Source organism: Eleutherodactylus coqui, chromosome 2 (genome assembly GCF_035609145.1).
Source record: "Eleutherodactylus coqui strain aEleCoq1 chromosome 2, aEleCoq1.hap1, whole genome shotgun sequence".
In the NCBI taxonomy this organism is placed as follows: Eukaryota; Metazoa; Chordata; class Amphibia; order Anura; family Eleutherodactylidae; genus Eleutherodactylus; species Eleutherodactylus coqui.
In genome coordinates this window covers 112,684,285-112,706,634 of record NC_089838.1, presented here as the reverse complement: position 1 = coordinate 112,706,634, position 22,350 = coordinate 112,684,285, and the positions used below count along the sequence as shown (strand labels likewise).

Sequence of the window (22,350 nt, the reverse complement as noted above, 5' to 3'; positions counted from 1 at the left end):
ACAGGCATCTTGCAACGATCACCTGAATGAATGGGCAGGCGAGCAGAAAAGATCCCCAACGCGCTCCGCCTCCACTATCGGTCCTGGGTGAATGGGACGACCAATCGCTGGGATGACGGGTGAATACACGCACCTGACAGTCATCCTGTGTAAAGGCATCTTAAGGCTGGGTTCATACGGGACGGATTTGCTGCGGAATTTCAATGTGGATTGCCCGCATGGACATTCCGCCCACGGCTCCTAATCCCGAGATTAGCCAGCAAAGTGAACGAGGTTTTGCAAAAGTCTCGTCCACACACTGCGGCCAAACCATGCAGAAATGGCATTTCGGCATGGAAATTAGGGAGGCAGCATGTCCATTCTTTTTTTTCCTGCAGCGGCCCCTCTATGAGGAGTGATGGCTGCAGCGGAAATGCAGGCGGTGAAGCCGCTCCAAAACTGACAGCTGTGGTTTTCCAGCGAATTCTCACGGATTTTCGGTGCGTCTAATCCACGAAAATTCCACTGGAAATGCGTCCCATGTGAACCCAGCATAAGGGTTTTATTCACATTAGCAGAACTTGGGTGAACTTTCTACAGTGGAAAATCTGCACCAAAAACTGGCAGAATTTGCATTATCGATGTGAATTTTGATGCCAAGTTGCAGAATTCAGCTCTTTACTTGAAAACATAAAGTCTGCGCCATATGATGCAAACAAAACGCCCGCTGCCTTACGGTCATATTAGACTCCGATCTCTCCTTTACCCCCTACATCCAATCTTTCGTCTGAACATGTCAGCTGCACCTCAATAATATCGCAAGAATCCACTCTTTTCTCACTGTGGACACGCTAAAAACGCTTATTGTCGCCCTCATCCACTCCCGGCTCGATTATTGCAACTCGTTGCTGATCGGCCTCCCCTGCACCAGACTCTACCCTCTCCAATCCATCCTGAATGCGGCAGCCAGGCTCGTCTTCCTGTCCAGCCGCTACTCGGACACCTCTGCCCTGTGCCGGTCACTGCACTGGCTGCCTGTTAAATACAGAATTCAATTTAAACTCACTACCTTCATCCACAAAGCCCTCCACAGCGCAGCGCCCCCCTATATCGCCTCCCTCATCTCAATCCATCAACCAGCCCGGACTGTCCGCTCTGCTAACGAAACCAGACTGAGCGCCCCGTTAATTCGAACTTCTCATTCCCGCCTCTAAGACTTCTCCAGAGCAGCACCGGTCCTCTGGAACACACTACCAAAGGCTACCCGAGCAATCCAGGACTGGCAGAACTTCAGGCGTGCTCTAAAAACGCACCTCTTCAGGGAGGCATACCGCATTCCCTAAACAAACCCCTCTGTACTCCGCCTGATAACATGCTCCCTGACCTACTGACTGCAATCCCTGCTAGCCATCATAAACGGCTCCTGCAGTCATACCGATTCAGCCACCACACGCTCACTATCTGACCATTGTCTATGTGTATATCACCCCTCACTCTCCACCTCGCCATACCGTGCACACCGCCAGCCCCTTTACCTCTTGTATCACCCCATTACTTGTAGTATGTAAGCTCGTTGGAGCAGGACCCGCACCCCTATTGTTTCCATCAACTGATTACTATGTAACCGTGGTTCTGTAATTTTTGTCCTTTTGTCTGTCTATATTCCCCCTGTCTATGTAAGCGCTGCGGAATATGTTGGCGCTATACAAATAAAGATTATTAGTAATTTTTTTGACATGAATCCTCACCAAAATGTGCTACGTTCGAACACACCCCAAGGCCGCTTTCAGAGTACGTTATGGTGACTTGGTACAGGGTATTATTTACGCTGCGGTATCTACGAGGCTTTTTGTGCCCCAAGTCACACTACAGTGCCCGTTTCCTCCACCAGGATAGAGTACCCTCTCTCGCCTCAGATTTCTGTTGATGCGATACGGGTGGGATGTATGCAGGGGATAACCCTGTTATTCATTATATGTCCGTGTGTGTGTAGGCGCCTAGGGCAACGGGTCTTTTAAAGCATTTGAATAAAAGTTACACCTGCGATGGTGAGGAGTTTTGCAAGAAAAACCCATCACTGCACTTGGGCTTTTCACACGCCTGAAGTCACATGTTCATCAGTACCAACCGACACATCCCGCTGCGCTCCAGCCGTTCCCATTCACACGTGCAATGCAAGATTTTTTTGCTCCCTTAGGACAATTTCACGAAGGCGCGTGCGATATCGGACCGCAAAACTCTGCCTGATGTCGCATTTGGGAACGGGCAATTTCCCCGCAGACGCGAGGCGTTTTTAAAACTAACCCGCCTGGCATGAATTTCAGCTGCGCGGGAGGATTGGCAAGCATTTCCCATGGTTTTCAATAAGAAATGTCGCCTGGCGTGCTGCTCGCGCTCCGTCCATGGCATTTCCCGCCCCCATTGGAAACAATGAGCGAGGCGTTCCGCTAGAACGCCCAAAAATAGGACAGGCCACCATTTTTTCCAGCACCACGATGAGGAAAAGCAAGGTCGCTCACATATATATATGTCCGTATTTGTGCGGCACGGATTTGAACGCCATTCTTTTGAAGGGACTTATTCACACCAGTGATTTTTTCCGCTGTGAGGATAAAAACCGCCATCTATTCCTTCTCTTGCGGTGCCCGCGGACCCCCTCGCCCGTTGCTCCCAGCGGGACCTTAAAAGACATGGCATGCTGTGACGCTTCCTGCTGAAATCACTGGGAAACACTCGTGGATCTCTGAGGCTCGCCATTTCACAGAAGTCATGTGACGCGTTTCTGAATGGAAAACGCCCCGCATTGGCATGAAAAACGCACGTTGGCAAACGCGATATCAGGCAGAGATTCTCAAGGTCGCCTTAAAAGGGGTTTTCAGATTTTTTTTTTTACATTGGTGGCAGTGGGGGTATTGGGGTGTAAAAAAAAAATAAAAATAAATAATACTAAGACACACCTTTCGCTGCTCCCCGCTCTGCGGCGGTCATGTGGGCGGTTTAGCCATGTGACAGCTGCAGCTAATGAGAGGCTGGCAGGGACCTCAGCAATCGCCCACGACAGGTGTATGGGATGCCCCAGGTGGGTAACGTCATCTGCCAGGTGCGGCGGCGCTGGACTTGTGGGCACAGGGCACCTAGAACTACATAAAGCAAAGGACGCAGAAATCCCCTTTAAGATAAAATTGGCATTTCCTGTAGAGAATCAGCCAAACACAAGAGGCGCTGCCACTCTCCAGAGGTAAGTCACCCGTGTGTACTGGGCTCTTCTCCCGTGCATCTCGCAACGCGCAAAAGTAGGGCATGAAAACCGCCGGAGTAAATACACCCCAATATGCTGGAGACAGCCGTGAGGCTCCTTCACACCCATGTGATCACATGAAAAAATAAAAATACGCGGCGCGTCCTGTCCGCAGACGCAATGGGCGGGAATATTCGCTTTACGTATTTATGCACAAAGTCAATGTGATTTGGTTTTTTTTGTGAGTGCAAAAAAAAAACAAAAAACGCAGTGCAATACGCGGGTGATTTCCGTACTGCACTGTACGCGGCGGAGACGCACCGCCATCCGTGTGAACGAGGAAGGAGTGACAGAGGGGCATTCTGTTCCAGGGACGGTAAACATGGCGGCAGCACCCCCTGCACATGGCATTGTTCTCACACCTCCTGTGTCTTTAAGAGCCGCTCCGTCCCACCATGTGCTCAGCGGGAAGCAACAAAGACACAACAAAGGAGGAGCCGCACCGACCGGCCGCCCGCCCGCCGCCGCCGCCACTCACCCGGCACACAAAGGGAGGCGCGGGACCGCAGCAAGCACCCGCTGCCCGGCACGTGTGCACACAGGGCGGCCGGGCGCCGGGAGCAGCCGCGCTGCACACGTGACCCAGGTGACCACCAGTATTTACATGTCAGGGGGAGGGGCCGAGCGCTCATCACAACATCCTGCAGCGTACAGCCCGGACAAAGCGCGGGGCTCTGCTCGCACGCAACGGCTTCATGGCGGTAACGTACCCACAGTGCCTCTGTGCGAGGGTTCACCGGAGGTCACAGGCGGCTCCTCGCTCGCCTCCAGCCCCGGTACTGGACGGGCACCAGCAGCACGTCCCCGGCCTCCGGGCTCTGTCACTTTAAGACACAACGTCCTGCAACCTATTCACAACACAGGGGGCGCGTACGTCACGTGCCCGCGCCCGTCTATTCCCGCCCCTCAGCCAGAAGAATGACGAAAGCCGCTCGTGTAAACCCCGCCCACAACACAGAGCCACAGAGGGGGGAGGGAGTCACGTGGGGGGAGAAGAGCTGTTGCCCCTAGCAACCAGACAGCTCGCGCCGCACCAACACGACAGCTGAAATCTAACTGCTTGTGTGTGCATGAGGGCTAACGGGGACATGAAGACTAGCCAGAACATATCAGTGATGGCCGCTCAGCGGCATCTACTGTGAGGTTAAGGAAGTTACAGGCTGCAGCGTGCTAGGGAGACTGATGCAGTTTTGTTGAACTCCAAAAAAAGACAAAACAATAAAAAAACCCACATCTTTAAGAACTGCTTGGAAAAATAATGGTTACCCCAAGAGAAGCGACAACGGAGAACATGCAGAATATGGGAGGGGAGCAGACTGCTTTGACCCTGGGGTAATGGCCGCCGCCAGTAATCATAGGCTGGGGACTCATTAAAATGACAAGCCTTGGTCCTTTCCAATCTGCACCCAGTGTTGTGGCGGTAACAGCGGCGCCTAAAAAACACCAGATCGGCCGGGGCGCCAAGCGTCAGACCCCAGCCAATTAATTATTGATGACATATCCTCATGATAGGTAATCCATTGTATTTGCCAGGAAACCCCCCTGAAAGGGGTTGTCCGGTTGTAAACTACTGATGGCCTATCAGGTAATCACTAGTAGATTGGTGGGGGTCCACCGCCCAAGACCGCCACCAATCAATGTTCTCTGGGCCCCTGAGGAAGCAGACCACTCTGTTCATCAATAGTATTTTGGGTGGACACCCCCTTTAAGGCCTTCAGCACACTAGCCATGAGTGCTAGCTGGCCCGGGAGCCTCAGATAGAAGCCACTAAGGCGGCACACAGATGACGCACGCTGGCATCTCCCATTTCCTCTCTGTAAAAACTAAAGAAATTGTACATGCACGAGTTTTTTCACACCGGCATCAGTCCGCGTGAAGAAAACGTCATTGTGCTCATAGGGCTATATGGGGGGCCGTGAGATGTCAACAGGTTAATCCTGACGCCCCAAATACAGTACTGTACACCCAGCCTAAGGCCGGGCTCACACAAACGTATTTGCATTACGTATTATGCGCACATAATATGCAGGTAAATGGCGTCAATGAAAGTCCGTTAATTTTCATTAGTCCACTCACATGTGTGTATATCTGTTGCGTATATTATGTGCGTAAAAAAAAAAACCCCAAAAAAAACCAGCGCAGCATGTTCCATTTTATTACACACAAGAGACATGAGAAAAAAATTGGAAAGAAAAACAGGAAGCCAATGCAGGACAGCGTGTGTAAAATACGCAGTACATGCACAGGCACGTGCGAGTAAGAAATACGACAATACGCAGGGGTGCGCTGTTCACTTTGCTGGTAAGACACTGCCATTTTTACTCAGCGTATTACTGTACGGTCGTATAAGCCCGGCCTAAGGGCACATACAGACGACCTTATATCGGCCGGGTTTTCACGCCCAGCCGATATACGGCGTCTCTCTCTGCAGGGGGAGGAGGCTGGAAGAGCCGGGAGCAGTGCACTGAGCTCCCACCTCTCTCTGCCCCCTATGTACTATTTGCAATGAGAGGAGGTGGAACGGGGCGGGGCCAAGTTCCGTGAATTAGCTCCGCCCCATCCCGCCTCTCCTCGTTGAAAATAGTGCAGAGGGGCGGAGAGGAAGCAGGAGCTCAGAGCACTGATCCCAGCTCTTCCAGCCTCCTCCCCCTGCAGAGAGAGACAACGTATATCGGCCGGCGTGAAAACCCAGCTGATATACGGTCGTCTGAATGCGCCCTAAGGCTGTATTTCTCACAGAAGAGTGCGACATCGGTCTGCAAAAATGGGATAGATATCACTCTCTTAATCCTGAAATTTTTCCGCAATTATGATGCGTTTCGGCTTTAAAAACACATTGCATATATGTAATTTTCACTTTAAATAAAAAAATTAAAAAAATAAAAAAAAACTTGGTTCCAATAGCTAAGATGGAAAAAAAAACCCCACATTACACTCACAAGTGTGAAGCGATTATTTTTACAGTATCGTAGCAACGATGGGTAGTTCTCGCAGCAGAATCACTGTAAAATAGGACACGCTACGATTTTACTATCTTGAACTTTTGGTCTGTGAGAAAAATTGCCCACATGTATAAACCCAATCAAGTTAATGGGTTGTTTACTAGTGGGAGGACCGTCTATATCACATCGGACAGAAGTCGCACAAATTTCTCGCTCGTTTAAGTAACGACTAAAGCCAACTTAGACACGATTATCGCTCAAAAGCCATCTCTTAAGTGATAATCGTTGCGTGTAAATGTGCCCATCATTCACTTTTCTGCCGAACAATGGATTTCAGTTCATCCTTCAGCAGAACAGCTGATAAGCAGGACCGCACGCTGTGTTCTGCCCAGGGAGAGCTGATAACAGCTGATTACATTGTCTCAGCTGTCAGCCCCATGGCAGAACAAAGGGAATGTATCCGGGGACCAGCGAGTGGTCTGTTCTCTGACTACAGCTCCCAGTGGCTCACACGCTACTAATTGGTACTAATAGGCATTAATCCCAAATAGTAGTTTATGCAAAATAATCCCTCACGGACCATCTTTTGAGCGATCATCTTTGTGCCTAAATGCACCCTAAGTAACATGCCAGCATGATATATATGTACAGATAACAGGATGCTGTCCTGCTGGCTGCCCCATTGGAGTTGGATGATGATGTCTTATACTCATCCGCCCCTTGATCTAGCTCTGTCCCTCTATGAAGTCATTGCACGGCTCGAAAATCGGACTCTTTTCAGAGTCTTGTATCCGCGCTCTCCTATACAAGTCTATGGGAGAGTGCGCTCACAGGACTCAGATTTGTGTTCTGTGCGCAGACTTCAGAGGTTAACACCTCTAGATCACAGGAGCGGGCAAGTATATATATATAAAAAAAAAACACATCCCCCGGCTCCCCATGGTTTCCCATAACAGCACTATAACTTAGTTTATGATGCTGTGGGATGAGACAGGTTCCCTTTAAATCCACAGCATGTCAATTTAATGCTGTAGAGTTTCAGTATGAATTCCACCTCTTCAAATAAAGGGGTGAAAGTTACACCAGTTTGTGGAACATCCTGTTCTATGGCCTTGCCCAATCCGTGGGCATGTACCGCAAGGGTAAATGAACACGTCATGGATTTGCTGTGGAAAGTTTTGATTTTTATCCCTATTGATGTGAAAGGGGAAATCCGCACAGAAAGATTCTGCATAACGTGAATTGTAAACTGTCCTCCATGTGGCTGCACTGTATGCACATCACACGAAGTCTGCTCCGCTACCTGTGCACTGGCATGGCAGTGTTCTCTGTGCCCCGGCCTACTCATCCTTCCACGGTGCACATTACATGATTGGTGACTAAATTTAGTCCTGTGTGACACCTTACTGTACGGGTAGACTGCAGGCTCGGGGGAAGGACTCGCTGCTTACATCTGTCTGCTGGATGACCTTTAAATGACTTTCATCTAGCCATTCCTGCAATGCTTGCTGTGGACAGAGCACTCCGTGCTGAGGCTTCAGAGGATGGATGGTTGTAGTCCTTCCCATACCTTAGTGGGCTAATCACCCTCATAATAGGGGGGCTATTCTGCCAGCCCCAACTATGGGAAGCAGCCTCCTGAGTTTCTCCATCATTCCTATAGTAGTTCAGGTCTGCTGCCGGTAGTGTTCGAGGCATCACCACGGCAGTTATGTGGGATTTGCATGTGCAGGTTTCAATGCAGTTTTTTTAAGCCAAAACCAGGACTGGATCCGGCTTTAGACAGTGTTTAGCAGAATGGAAGATACTTTTGTTTTTTGCCCCAAACTCTGCAGCAAGATATTAGTTCAAAGTCTGTAGTAAAATGTGAACATACTATGTAAGACCGAAAAAAAGACATATGTCCATCGAGTTCAGCCTGTTAGGCTGTTGATCCAGATGAAGGTTAAAAAAAACAACAAAAAACAACCCAATGAGGTAGAAGCCGATTTACTACGTGTTTTCAGACACTACAGGCTGTTAACCTACAATGTTGATCCAGAAGGCGGCAAAAAAACAAAACAATGACATACAAGCCAATTTTCCTAATTTAAGGGAAAAAATTCCTTCCCGACTCCAATCTGGCAATCAGAATAATCCCCGGATCACCGACCCTTCTGAAGTAATCAGTGATAAAATGTACGGTAATATTGTTGCACTCGAGAAAGGTGTCCAGGCCCCTCTTAAACTCTTTTAGCGAGTTCCCCATCACCACATCCACTATCTCACTGCTGTTACAGTAAAGAACCCCCTTCTATGTTGGTGTGGAAACCTCCTTTCTTCTAGACAAGAGGGCGCCCCCTTATTACAGTCATGAGAACATGTACATTTATAGCGTTTTGTTATATGGCGTTTAAGGCCAATCACACAGGCTGGTTTTTACGGCATTTCAAATGCCTGGCAACAGCATTTCAGTGCGTACTAGGTGCACACGAATGAGATGCGAGGTTTCCTCATTGAAGACAATGGGAGACACTCCACGATCCTCCGCCATGGCTGTTAGCCGCGGAGGAGGATCACTACTTCCCCGAAGTGATGCAAGGCAGTTTTGATACAAAAACGCCTTGCATCCGTTGTGAAATCGCATGTTGGAGAGCGCGATATTGGGCCAAGTGTCACGGCCCGATATCCCACTCGCCTGTAGGGCTCCTTCACACAGGCGAGGGCTATATCCCTCACCATCCATGTGAAAGCTCCGTGGATGCGAGGCGTTTTCATGTAAAAACAGCCTTGCATCACTGTGGAGATAAAGGGAATGCCCGCCGCGGCAGAGGATCGCAGAGTTCTCCGGTTACTTTCAATAGGGCCGGCGCTGCTGCCATGGGCCCCATTGAAAATAATGGGCGAGATCGCTGAAAGACAGAACATGCTGCAATCTTTTTTTTCATGCAAAATCACTTTTTTTTTTTTTTTTTTAATGCCGGTGTGAGAATGGCCTCAGGCTGCGGCCCAACAATGCGCTAACAGACACTGCCCACTCGCAGTAGCCAATGGCCACACAATCTTGAGGGAGTATCGGCAACACAGTGCAGCCACTGGATGCCATGCCTGGGCTGGGCTTCGGCTCCACTTATAAATGGAAGCTTCTACACAGATGTACGTAAATACAACCTAAACATCTTCAGAATATTAAGGGGAATTGGTTGCCATTTTTTTCACTCCTCTTTGAGGGCAGTAAACGGTAGTGACGAGCACACCGATTAGAGAGATATGTCTGCGGTGTGGATCTGTGCAGTAGTTTGGGAGAAACTTATATTTTTTTTAGTAGTAGAGGATTACAGGAAGTAGTCTTTGATATTCATGAACAGAAGCTAGCCCAGTCCACCCCACCCATTCCACATGTGGTCTACCACGTACTAAGGGTGCAGCATGTACCTCTGTCTGGGTCCCCTTTATATTAGAGAATAAAGTTTCTTGACCCGTTTGGCACTCCAGAAAGGAGTATATGAGTTAGAGGCATTGTATATACATGCAGCTCTCTCCACTATAGTTTATAGTACTTCTGAAATACGGGGCTGTTACCTTGACATCCATAATCTACAATAGAGAGAACAACATGCGCCGTCTCCTCCTCTCTGGAGTGCTGACTGGGGGGTAAATGTTACCCCCATTTTTCCAATAGGTGGGAGTCCAGGAAGTGAAACTTACTTTGATTTATTATGGCATATACTTAGGATATACCATAAATGTCTCAGATAGGAATACCCCTGCGGCCCTTGAGGTGGTTCAGTATGGCAATCTGGCCTTCAGACCAGAAAAAGTTGCACACCCCTCCTGTAGACAAAGAAGGTTGGGGTTTTATCAGCATTTGGGATTTGCAGCTTTAGTTTGCACTATGTAGTTGGCAGAGCAGAATACACTCAGGGGGCAAGTAATGTGTCAGCACGCTGTTTACACCGACTTTGTGATGGCTAGACGACTAGGTCACGCCATGTCCAATACAGCAGGTCTTGTGGGGTGTTCCTGGTATGCAGTGGTTAGTATCCACCCAAAGTGGTTCAAAGGACAACTGGGAAATTGGTGCCATAGATCACTGATGCTAGTGGGGAGAAGGTGCCCTGGCCAGATGAACGAGGTTTCCTTTTACATCATGTGGACAGACAGGTAGCGGTGCACTGTTCACCTTGAGAAGAGATGGCACTAGGATGCGCTATGAATAGAAGGCACACTGGCAAAGGTAGGGTGATGTTCTGGGCAATATTCTGCATTCATATGGAGGTTACTTTAGCATATAACACCTACCTGTACATAAGTCTATAAAGGGGCCACTCCAGTGATTTTTTTTATTCTTACATCATGTGGCTATCACCCCAGTATATATGTATTACTAGTGTTGAATCTCTTGGCTCTTTTTTCCTCAGATGGTCATGTGATCTCAGTTCTGACTAGCTCAGATCTACTTGGGGTTATGGATTCATTTTCTAGTCACTTTCTCAGTTGGTGTGATGCGGTTACATGGATCTACTACAGCAACTGCTTAGAGGAGGATACAGACAATCCTATCACACAGCTTCTGTCATACAGCTATAATAGAGGAGATCACAGCTCATCCTCCTGACTGTATACTTATGGTCTGTAGCTTATTTCGAAGACTAGATGAGCTAATAATATAGTTATACTGTCCCTCTATAGTCAAAAATGGTATAACCTCAGCTAATGCTGTACTGATGCATCGTGGGATAGATATGAAACTGAAAGTAAAAAAAAAAAAAAAAAAATCAGAGCATCAAGATGGTGCCTGATAAGCATAAGATAAAGGGCTGCACTGCATGGAGGTGGCTGGGGTACGCAGAGGAGCCCTCCAGAGTGTGGCAGGCAATCAGGTGAGGGGTGGAGGGTAGGAACAGAAAATGGGTTTTCACTTGAGTGATGTTTAATATTCTTATAAACATCTTTGCAAACGTGAGGCTGCAGACTGATGTGATCAGGGCACAGAAACCGAGGTTTCAGAGTAATGAAAATCTTTTCCTGAGGAAACAACATTTCCTTCTTCTCTTCCAGAAGCCACTGCCGGCCGAACTTTTGGATGGAGAAATAAAGCTGTCGTCGCCTCAGCCCAGCCACACAAGCTGCTTTACATGTCCAGATGAAATTACAGTGTTAGCTGCTACGTACCTGGTACACCTACAACGTGTCAGATGAGGAAAACCTTATCTCACCCTCAAGCCCTAAACATAGGAGTCCTGTAACACAGCTGGGTGCATGCGTCCCTAACGAGGACATTTAACCCTTGCAAATCCACTGTCTAACGTCTGAAGACATTATGATTTAAAGGGGTTGTCCCGCGCCGAAACTGTTTTTTTTTTTTTTTCAATAGCCCCCCCCCCGTTCGGCGCGAGACAAACCCGATGCAGGGGTTTAAAAAAAAAAACCCGGATAGTACTTACCCGAATCCCCGCGCTCCGGTGACTTCTTACTTACCTTGCGAAGATGGCCGCCGGGATCTTCACCCACGGTGGACCGCAGGTCTTCTCCCATGGTGCACCGTGGGCTCTGTGCGTTCCATTGCCGATTCCAGCCTCCTGATTGGCTGGAATCAGCACGTGACGGGGCGGAGCTACGAGGAGCAGCTCTCCGGCACGAGCGGCCCCATTCAGAAGGGAGAAGACCGGACTGCGCAGGCGCGTCTAATCGGGCGATTAGACACTGAAGATTAGACGGCACCATGGAGACGAGGACGCTAGCAACGGAACAGGTAAGTGAATAACTTCTGTATGGCTCATAATTAATGCACGATGTACATTACAAAAGGGCATTAATATGGCCATACAGAAGAGCTGAACCCCACTTGCTTTCGCGGGACAACCCCTTTAAGGCTGTATAGCTCCGATGTTGGAAGACGTCCGTAGGGGTTCTCTTACTGTATATTGCCAGCCTCTATGCTGTGGGAGTCTATCCAACGTGTCACCTCATGCAGCACTAGTTTTAGGCAGCAGATAGCGTTGTTGTATAACACCCCTCCCCCAGGAAAACCAGGATACAAATTGGATTGGAAAGGGTTAAGGCTGGTAGTCCATGGGGCGAGATGTCACAACAAGATTCAGGGCGATAAATCGCCCTTGGGGCTCGCAAGACACATAGGAAAAATATAGAAAGAGTAGCCCGACATCCATGAGTGGAGAATCATAGTGATTCTCTACTCATGTGATTAAAATCGCAGCCTGCCGCGGAATTAGGCTCATTACGGAGACCTTACAGTGCTCCCCCCCCCCCTCGGCAGAATATCACTAGTGATATTCCGTCCCGGCTGTGGACGGGCGACCTAAAATGCCCAAATACACTAGTTTAAACAAACCTCAACCAAAGCGATCATTTGTCAGGTGAAATGCAACAATGTATGATTGTTCTGGCTGACCGATCACAGACCGCCATTGTCTGGAAAGCCATCAGCCATGTTTAATATTTCCAACTTACAGCCACCAGTACGTTAATGTAAGAGGTTTAGGCGACCATTACTTTCACAGCACAATCATTCATATATGTTCGGTGTTATTACACACGTATGGCCAGTTTGAATGACTAACGCCCAACAAGCGCTAAAATATGTACGGCTGCGTTACCCTAATAAGCATTGATTCAACGGTTATTCAATGGAAGCTGCCTGCGCGGAATCCGCCTAGGAATAGAACATATTGCAATTTTCTTTTCCCCTGCGAGGGAAAAAAAAAAAAAAAAAAAAAAAAAATCGCAATTGATTTCCGCTCGTGGGCACGAAAGAAAACGCTTTTCCATAGCATACTATGGCAGGTATTTCCTGCAGAATCTGGAGGCAGACGCCCACTCCAGATTCCGCAAAGCAAATCTGCCCATGTGCAGGCGGCCTTAGGACATGCTCATATCACGTATTTAATGCATGTTTACCATATACCATGAACATACATGAAAAAAGGTATACAAATATATACAATTTTAAGTCAGGCCATCAATAAATTGGTGGGCGTTTGCTTCTAAGACCACCACTGATCAGCTGTTTGCCAGGCAAGTGCCCCTGTCTGCTAAGCTGATTTCTGCAGGAAGCAAACAGCTCCTTTCCAACTGCAGTGGCCAAGCTTGGTATTGCAGGCAGTATAACCAATGAATTGAATGAAACCTTTGCCTGTAATACCTGGCCAATCCACTTAGCCACAGATTTCTGCTGTGATTTTAGAAGTGGAATCCACTCGAATCTGATGTGAATTCTGCCATGTGGACATACCCCCCTCCTCCTCCTCCTGGCATTGCCATACATATATCAGAGGAACACAGATTTTTAAGAACTGGAGGTTACAGACCGCACTGATGTCATCTTCAGCAGTATCTCCCATATATATCTGCAGCTCCTGAGCATTCATTACGTTACAATGACAACAGTGCAGCACCGTGAATACACTGTCACTATATACATACACAGGAAATAGTGCAAGTGGCAACTAAGGATATAGTCCATATCAAGGCTTAAGGTGGCCAAAGCTAGATAGATACTGGCTGAAGGGTTGTTTGGCAGATAACTAACCTTCCTGACCTTCCTGTATACACACATGCTCATCTCTGCTGAATATGTATGTGATCTCAATTTGGAGAGGAGAGAAGCCCCTGGCAGCAGCTTATCTCTTGTGAGAACAGACGATTGGGCATATTGAAATCCAATATGCCTGATCCTTTTTAAACCCTGACATCAGGGATAAATCACACTGCACACGTTATAGCAGCTCATTCACATGGGTGTCATTTTGGTTTGTATTACATGCGTAACACGGACGGCATAGAACGCCATTGTTTTGCATTGGCATGTTCTGACCTGTTTTTTTATGCATGTATTTTACGTTTGTGAAATTTTTTTTACTATTTTTGTCTTGAAAATAAATGGCGAATCCGCACGCAAAAAAAATAAATAAAAATGCATACACACCAGATGCTTAGTAAAAATACTGCGTGTTTCATGGACCGAGACTGCATACGTCCGTGTGGATGAGCCCATAGGGTTGGCCAGCCTCAGCGGGTTCGGCTGATGAGCTAACGTGTATGGCCAGTTTTACTCCTATCAAATGCGGATGAAACTCTCACACTCATAGGGGTCAGGATCCGCATCAACATCTGTAGCACAAAATATATCACGGATTTTGGTACGGATCCACACCAAAGCCTGCAAGGTGTGAACATACCCTAATAAACAAAAACGTTTTATCCCCAGATGACTCCTTAAAGTAACAGTACCAAAACAAACTTATCACCGATCCACAGGAAAGGTGATAACATTTGACTGATGAGGGGCCTTGCCACTAAGACCCCTACTGATCCCAAGGGTGGGAGTCCCATGTCCCCTCCCCCTTTCTAACTGCGGAATTACCGCACCCCCTACAGTGAAGAGTGGACTGACTGCATCGGTGGTCTTCCATAAGCGTGGTGCTCCATTCATTCTATAGGACTGATGGAAATAGAGTACAAGCGCTCGCTATCTCCAGCGGTGCCATTGAAGATGAATGGAGCAGAACCATGTGTTGCATGCCTGCCGTGCCATTCACTCTCCTCCTCGCTGTGTGGGTTGCGGCGATTCCACAGTGTGACGGAGAGGGGGGCACAGGACCCTCCTTCTTGGGATCAGTGAGGGTTTCCCCAATGGTCAGAATTTTATGAATAGGTGATGTAAGTCAGTTTTGCTACAACTCCTTTAAAATCAGGCATTCTGCATGGTTAAAGGGGTTTTCATGACAAAAACTACTGATGACCTATCCTCAATAGTTAATCACCAGGGACCTGTCACATGGGATACCTGATGATCACCTGATCGCCTGGCCCAGCTGTCATTACAGAGGACTGGAAGTGGCCTGTCTGACTTCCCTCCCGCTGTTACACTTCCGGCAGGACACTGGGGACGGGCGTGAAAGTGTAATAGCCGCTTCAGTTCCCATTGATTTCAGTGAACCCAGTTCCAGTCCCATATCGTTAGAAGCGCATTCGGCTGCAACGACAGCTGGGCGATCATGTGATCGCCGGTGATCCCGAGTAGCAGGTCCCCAGCAATCAACTGTTGATGACCTTTAATGAGATAAGGTCATAAAAAGGTTTTTGGGGGCAAAAACTATTGAAGTGATATTCCAGATACGGGACGCTTTTCAAGTTTTCATCCATCCACTAAATCGTTGAAAACTGATATATTGGTGGGGGTCTATTGATCGAGAACAGGGGTCTCGGTTTCCCCTTCCGGGTGGCTTGTTCTTGTAGGTTGCACTTGTCCGGCCGCGGCTCCATTCCTTTCAATGTGACCACTGCTGCTCCATTCAATCACCTCCTCACTGTGGGGGGCTGCAGTAAGGGGCAACCATCCTGAGAACGAGGGACACAGCGGTCGGACCCCCACCGATCTATCAGTTTTCACCCATCCAGTAAACGGATGAAAACTTGAATTAGCGTCCCATCTGCGGACTCCCCCTGCATCTGCCAGCCCCTCCAGCTCAGCACTGGGGAGATGCAGCTGCAGGTTCAGGAGAGAAGTTACAAAGTGGCCATCAGACTGCTACAATGTAACAATGTAGAAGAGAAGACATGTCAGCACGCAGGGGCGCAGGACGGACGAGGACACGGCCGGGCTCAGCTGGCAGCAGCAGCACACGACACATTCTAGGTGACATCAGCACAAATGGCCACTCAGCAGCTCCCGGGCCTGAGCAGGCCGCACCACTACAGCGGGGGTGCAGCTAGACACGGCACTCACCTGCCCGCAGGACCTGCTCCCCGCCGCCTCTTCTCTCCGCTTCAGCCGCTCGTCATCCGCCTCCCCCTTCCCTCCGCTAGAATGGACCGATCCGCAGGCCCCACCATCCGCGCCAGAGATGGCGCTCACCGAGGCCCGCTCATACAATCCGTCTACTATGCACCGGGACCCCCCCTCCCCGGTGCAGAACAGATGGGGCGGGGGAGATTACCGTACATAACCTAACATACACGCGTGAGCAGTAAATACCACAATGACGCTAGCACATGGGCGGGGCCATAATGTAGAAGATAGTGCGGAGTGGGTGAAAAGAGGTCACATGACCGTATAGGAATGGGAGGGGCTTATCCCAATGCAACCCTATGTGGTGAAAAATAAAGTGAAGGAAAAGGCTAGTGCTGCCACCTAACGTTGTGGTGGAAGGTAATACAGGAGCACTCGCGCCTGGGTGAGCAGGATGTAACAGAGAGCTGGCACAAGAGCAAGCGAGGAGTCAAAGATGGAGAGGGTGGCCATGGGGAGCAGTCTGCAAGGGGTAAGCGTGGAAGGACAGCAGTCTGTCACCGATAACAGGAGCAGGGAGCAATCTGTAAAAGGATACAGGGGGACAGGGAGCAGTCTGTAAGGTGTGGCGAACAGTCTGTAAGAGGGGCAGGGAGCAGTTTGTAAGGTATGGACAGCAGTCTGTAAGGGGGCCAGGGAGCCGTCTAAGGGGTTAGAGGGAATGGAGAGCAGTCTGTAAGGGGGCAGGGAGCAGTCTGTAAGGGATCAAGGGGTGCAGGGAGCAGTCTGTAAGGGATCAAGGGGTGCAGGGTGCAGTCTGTAAGGTGTGGAGAGCAGTCTGTAAGAGGGGCAGGGAGCCGTTTGTAAGGTGTGGACAGCAGTCTGTAAGGGGGTCAGGGAGCCGTCTAAGGGGTTAGAGGGAATGGAGATCATTCTGTAAGGGGGCAGGGAGCAGTCTGTAAGGGATCGCAGGGTGCAGTCTGTAAGGGATGAAGGGGTGCAGGGTGCAGTCTGTAAGGGATGAAGGGGGTCAGGGTACAGTCTGTAAGGGATGAAGGGGGTCAGGGTGCAGTCTGTAAGGGATGAAGGGGGTCAGGGTGCAGTCTGTAAGGGATGAAGGGGGTCAGGGAGCAGTCTGAAAGGGATGAAGGGGGTCAGAGAGCAGTCTGAAAGGGATGAAGGGGGTCAGGGAGCAGTCTGAAAGGGATGAAGGGGGTCAGGGAGCAGTCTGAAAGGGATGAAGGGGGTCAGGGAGCAGTCTGAAAGGGATGAAGGGGGTCAGGGAGCAGTCTGAAAGGGATGAAGGGGGTCAGGGAGCAGTCTGAAAGGGATGAAGGGGGTCAGGGAGCAGTCTGAAAGGGATGAAGGGGGTCAGGGAGCAGTCTGTAAGGGATGAAGGGGGTCAGGGAGCAGTCTGTAAGGGATGAAGGGGGTCAGGGAGCAGTCTGTAAGGGATGAAGGGGGTCAGGGAGCAGTCTGTAAGGGATGAAGGGGGTCAGGGAGCAGTCTGTAAGGGATGAAGGGGGTCAGGGAGCAGTCTGTAAGGGATGAAGGGGGTCAGGGAGCAGTCTGTAAGGGGTTAGAGGAGATGGAGAGCAGTCTGTAAGGGGGCAGGGAGCAGTCTGTAAGGGATCAAGGGGTGCAGGGTGCAGTGTGTAAGGGATCAAGGGGTGCCGGGTGCAGTCTGTAAGGGATGAAGAGGGTCAGGGAGCAGTCTGTAAGGGATGAAGGGGGTCAGGGAGCAGTCTGTAAGGGATGAAGGGGGTCAGGGAGCAGTCTGTAAGGGATGAAGGGGGTCAGGGAGCAGTCTGTAAGGGATGAAGGGGGTCAGGGAGCAGCCTGTAAGGGATGAAGGGGGTCAGGGAGCAGTCTGTAAGGGATGAAGGGGGTCAGGGGGCAGTCTGTAAGGGATGAAGGGGGTCAGGGGGCAGTCTGTAAGGGATGAAGGGGGTCAGGGGGCAGTCTGTAAGGGATGAAGGGGGTCAGGGAGCAGTCTGTAAGGGATGAAGGGGGTCAGGGAGCAGTCTGTAAGGGATGAAGGGGGTCAGGGAGCAGTCTGTAAGGGATGAAGGGGGTCAGGGAGCAGTCTGTAAGGGATGAAGGGGGTCAGGGAGCAGTCTGTAAGGGGTTAGAGGAGATGGAGAGCATTCTGTAGGATGGAGGCTGGACAATCTTTGGGGACGGGGCCCTTTCTGTGTATGTAGCATGATGCCCAGGAGAAGGTAATGGGGCAGTCTGCAGTAAGGTTGGGACATTGACACAAAAATATCGATAGTATAGACTATCGCTGAACAAACTATCGATTATTGTAAAATATCGTTGGAAAACTATCGATATTTAGATATATCGACTTTTTTGAATGCTGTATAAAAATAAAACAGGTCGAGGGTTAATAAAGAAACAATCAGTAAATAAAAAGATAGTTTTCTTAAAACATTAAACTGTTGAGTTTCTTATCATCTTCTAACTATTAATAACAGGAAAATATATTAAAGTTACAAATGAAAATAAACAATTACAGATGAAACATAGAATTAAAATGAGGTTCATGGAGAGAAGTTTTTTTATCATTGGCCCCAATAATCGTTATCTAATGAGCCAACAAATATTAATTTGCTTGCATGCTCTCCCTTCACAATGCTCCTTCCAGCAGACATGACCAGGAGTGCAGGAAGATGATTGGAGGTAAATACACTGAAACAAGGTCCTTCAGCTACAAGGAAGCCAGAAGCTGGCCGCTGGACCTGACGGGACGTGAGCGTGATCGCTGTGTGTTTGTGGGGCTGTGTGCCCTGCATTCTTTCAAGTTGCCGCTGAGGGATCAACAGTAATGCAAATGCAGTGCCCCGAATGCAATTGTAATTGTGTTAGATGGACTTCCTATCTTTTCTATGGGCACTGCATTTGCGTTAGACGCTGAACCCATGACATGTCGCGTCTCCTTTTCTCTACGCGACCTTCGTGCGTTCAGCGCAGCCCTCCATCTGCATGTGGAAATACTTTCATTCAGAAAGCATTGCCCACAGCCATCGCGTTAGACGCAGACAAGGGGCCTAAGACCCCACTTTTTCTGAGAATTGTTTTGCCTGGAGCAAACCTTATTGGTGACAAAGGGTGCCTGTCCACGGGCATGATTTCCATTGCTATGGAAAGCGCCAGCCCCGTGTCCAAGAGCGGAGAATCATTGCTATCCTCCGCTCGCAGCGGGCAATTCGCAGCATGCTGCAAATTGCCCCGATTCTCCGCAGTCAGCATATCTATCAGATTAGGCTGACCGGCGGAGATTCGTGTGCGGCTTCTGCTCCCGAACGGCAACTCCCGCGGAGGAGATCTGCCGTGGGACTTCGCACATGGACAGAGGGCCAAAGAACCGCCTCACACTTTCCAAAAGTTTCTAGAGCTTGTTTATAAGTTCATTAGTGCCTCGAGCAAAACTACATCCTGTACAACACAAAGGAAAGGGCGCAATCTAAAGAAAGAGAATCTGGTCAGTAGACCACAAGACACGTCTCTTTACAAAAATCGATACTCTATCGCCTTAATCTATCGATGTTACCGATATATCGGACATAACAATATCGATGAAAAGTATCGCCAAAGCATTAGCAGTATATCGATATATCAGTATATCTATTTTCGCTGTCCCAACCTTAGTCTGCAGTATTGCCCCCAGGTAGTATTGTGGCCGGGGACACCTGACTGCGGACTGCTCTTTGGCTCTAGATGTGATTTTCTTAGTTTTGTCTATTTGAGGACATGATCACCTCCAATGCTTTCACCTGTTTTTTCTCTCTTCTTCCCAGGCTTGTATGACTAGTAGCCCTCTGACTCCACGATGAGAAGAGCCCCGCAGTCTGTTCACACCGAGCCGGAATGCTGCAGATGTCTCAGACTTTCCTGTGCAAGCTGTGTGGATGTGTAACAAACCTCCTGGACATGATGCATAAAACATTCATGTGGCATTGTGATGCCATGTGGATCTTTAATCCACAGCAGGATAATTCCGTTGTGTTCACATGGCGGAGGTCACCGCAAAATTCTCTGCTTTTAAAAACCCCAGTAAAATCCACAGATGCACGCAAATTCAGCCCTGTCCATGGGCAAAATCCACATGCAGAATTCCGATGCATTTCAGTTCATTGCTCCTCTTCAGGATTCCGCACCCACATTTCGCCCAGTGATGGGGTTAAATCCACGCATGGATCTGCGGCAAAAACATAGCAGAAAGACGCAGATTTTGTCGCAGTTTTTGAGAGGCGGAATTCCTGCCGTAAATGACATACCGTGATGGATGTTCACACGGTGGAGTTGCAGCTAAATTTTCTGCAGCAAATTGCGCCTCAAAAAACGCATCAAAATCTGTGGCTTTCTGTCGCGGTTTTTGACGTGGTTTTGTACTGAGTTTGTTCTCCTCACAGCCGTAGGACATAACAGTATATGCTGGCGGTTGTGAGGACGCCATCGGCACGGCATATTAGACTGTGATGTGCTGACAGGTAATAAGGCTTGGAATACGAAGTACTCCACTGCATTATATATGTGATCAAGTCCCTGAGGGACAAAAGAAAAGCTAAAAAAAATTGAATAAAGAGAACTTTTTTTCCTTTTTTTTAATTTTTTTTCTTCTTTTAAATATGAAGAATTTTGTTGCTTGAAAATACATGTTTGGTTATTTGTAGAGATGAGCGAACCTACTCGACCACGCCCCTTTTTCGCCCGAGCGCCGCGATTTTCGAGTACTTCCGTACTCGGGTGAAAAGATTCGGGGGGCGCCGTGGGTGAGTGGGGGGTTGCAGCGGGGAGTGTGGGGGAGAGGGAGAGAGAGAGGGCTCCCCCCTGTTCCCCGCTGCTTCCCCCCGCTCCGCCACGCCTCTCCCCGCCCCCCGGCGCCCCCCGAATCTTTTCACCCGAGTACGGAAGTACTCGAAAATCGCGGTGCTCGATCGAGTAATTACTTGAAACGAGTACGTTCGCTCATCTCTAGTTATTTGTCTTGACGTTGTTTGGAATGGCGTGTAGAATAAAGGTAAAGTCCAAGTATACCTCTTTTGTTCTCTTTATTTTTAAATCCAGGAATAATGTTTGTAATTATAAGTATATTTAAATTCTGCGCCATTCCCCGTCTGTGGCTGCAGTGTGCGGCCGTACGCTGCAAGCTGGAGGACCTATCTACTTTCAGAATCCTCCAGTCAGACTGTTTAATCCCAAGTTCACAGCAGAAAAGTGAGGAAAAGCCCATATGAGAATACTCCCTTTAGGCCGGCTTCACACGAGCGCATGTGTATCTGCACATTCATGCATGAGCGCTGCTTTTCTGCACGCGCATCAGCATATTTTACTGTACTTTTTGCATGTGCAAAGCATTTCTGTTTATCTCCATTTTACTTCTGTTCCAAAAAAAAGTACCGATGCTCCCAGCCAGTGAAATGACTCAGAAAGAGTTCAAGATGTGTTCCTTTTCCTGCACAATTATGTAGTTTCACACATCTCTCAGCATATTGCATGCTCATTTACACAGCCCCGCCATAGACTTCTATGGGGACCTTCAGTGCACAAATGTGCACAGTGCTAGAAATGTACAAGCAAAATCAGGACATGAGTACAAACCCACTGACCTCAATGGGTTCTATTCTCTGCGTATCGCACCCACATATTTTAGGCACACAAATATGCCCATGTGAAGGTGCTCTTAGATTGTCTGTGTAGTACGTGCGTGGATCTCTGCGCTGCGGAATATGTTGGCGCTATATAAATAAAGATTATTATTATCTCTACTAGCTTCGTTTTGTTGACTATAACAGGTGGAAAAATTTCTGTGAAAAATCTGCCTTTTGTGAATATAATTCCTCAAAATGTGTGGAACAGTTCTTCAACACTCCAAGAAAGTTATTTAGATGAAAAAATAACTTGTTTTTATCTTGATTAGAGATGAGCGAGCCTACTTGGCCACGCCCCTTTTTCGCCCGAGCACCGCGATTTTCGAGTACTTCCGTACTCGGGCGAAAATATTCGGGGGGCGCCGTGGGTGAGTGGGGGGTTGCAGCGGGGAGAGGGAGAGAGAGAGAGAGAGGGCTCCCCCTGTTCCCCGCTGCTACCCCCGCTCCGCCACGCCTCCCCCCGCCCCCTGGCGCCCCCCAAATCTTTTCACCCGAGTACAGAAGTACTCGAAAATCGCGGTGCTCGATCGAGTAATTACTCAAAACGAGAAGGCTCGCTCATCTCTAATCTTGATGCAATACAATGTGGAGAAAAAAAATAAACAAACAATGCGATTCAAGCCAACTGTGAGGCAATAAGTTATTAACTAGAGATGAGCAAGCGTACTCGCTAAGGCAAACTGCTCGAGCGAGTAGTGCCTTATTCGAGTACCTGCCCGCTCGTCTCAAAAGAGTCGGGTG

General features: G+C 48.8%; 1 protein-coding gene across 3 annotated transcripts in view; it reads right to left on the bottom strand.

Annotated features, from left to right (window-relative positions):
* Positions 1-16,210, bottom strand: part of RNF44 (ring finger protein 44) — a 37,903-nt gene extending 21,693 nt beyond the window's left edge. The window contains exons 1-2 of one of the 3 annotated variants that reach the window (XM_066591345.1): positions 3,988-4,126; positions 2,937-3,119 (exon numbers count right to left, since the gene is read on the bottom strand). In XM_066591345.1, the coding sequence (XP_066447442.1) occupies positions 2,937-2,967 (31 nt within the window). In that variant the 5' untranslated portion in view covers positions 2,968-3,119; positions 3,988-4,126. Of the gene's footprint in view, positions 1-2,936; positions 3,120-3,987; positions 4,127-15,949 lie in introns of those variants that run through there. The other 2 variants (XM_066591346.1, XM_066591347.1) reach the window with 2 other exon arrangements.
* Positions 16,211-22,350: the final 6,140 nt, after the last annotated feature.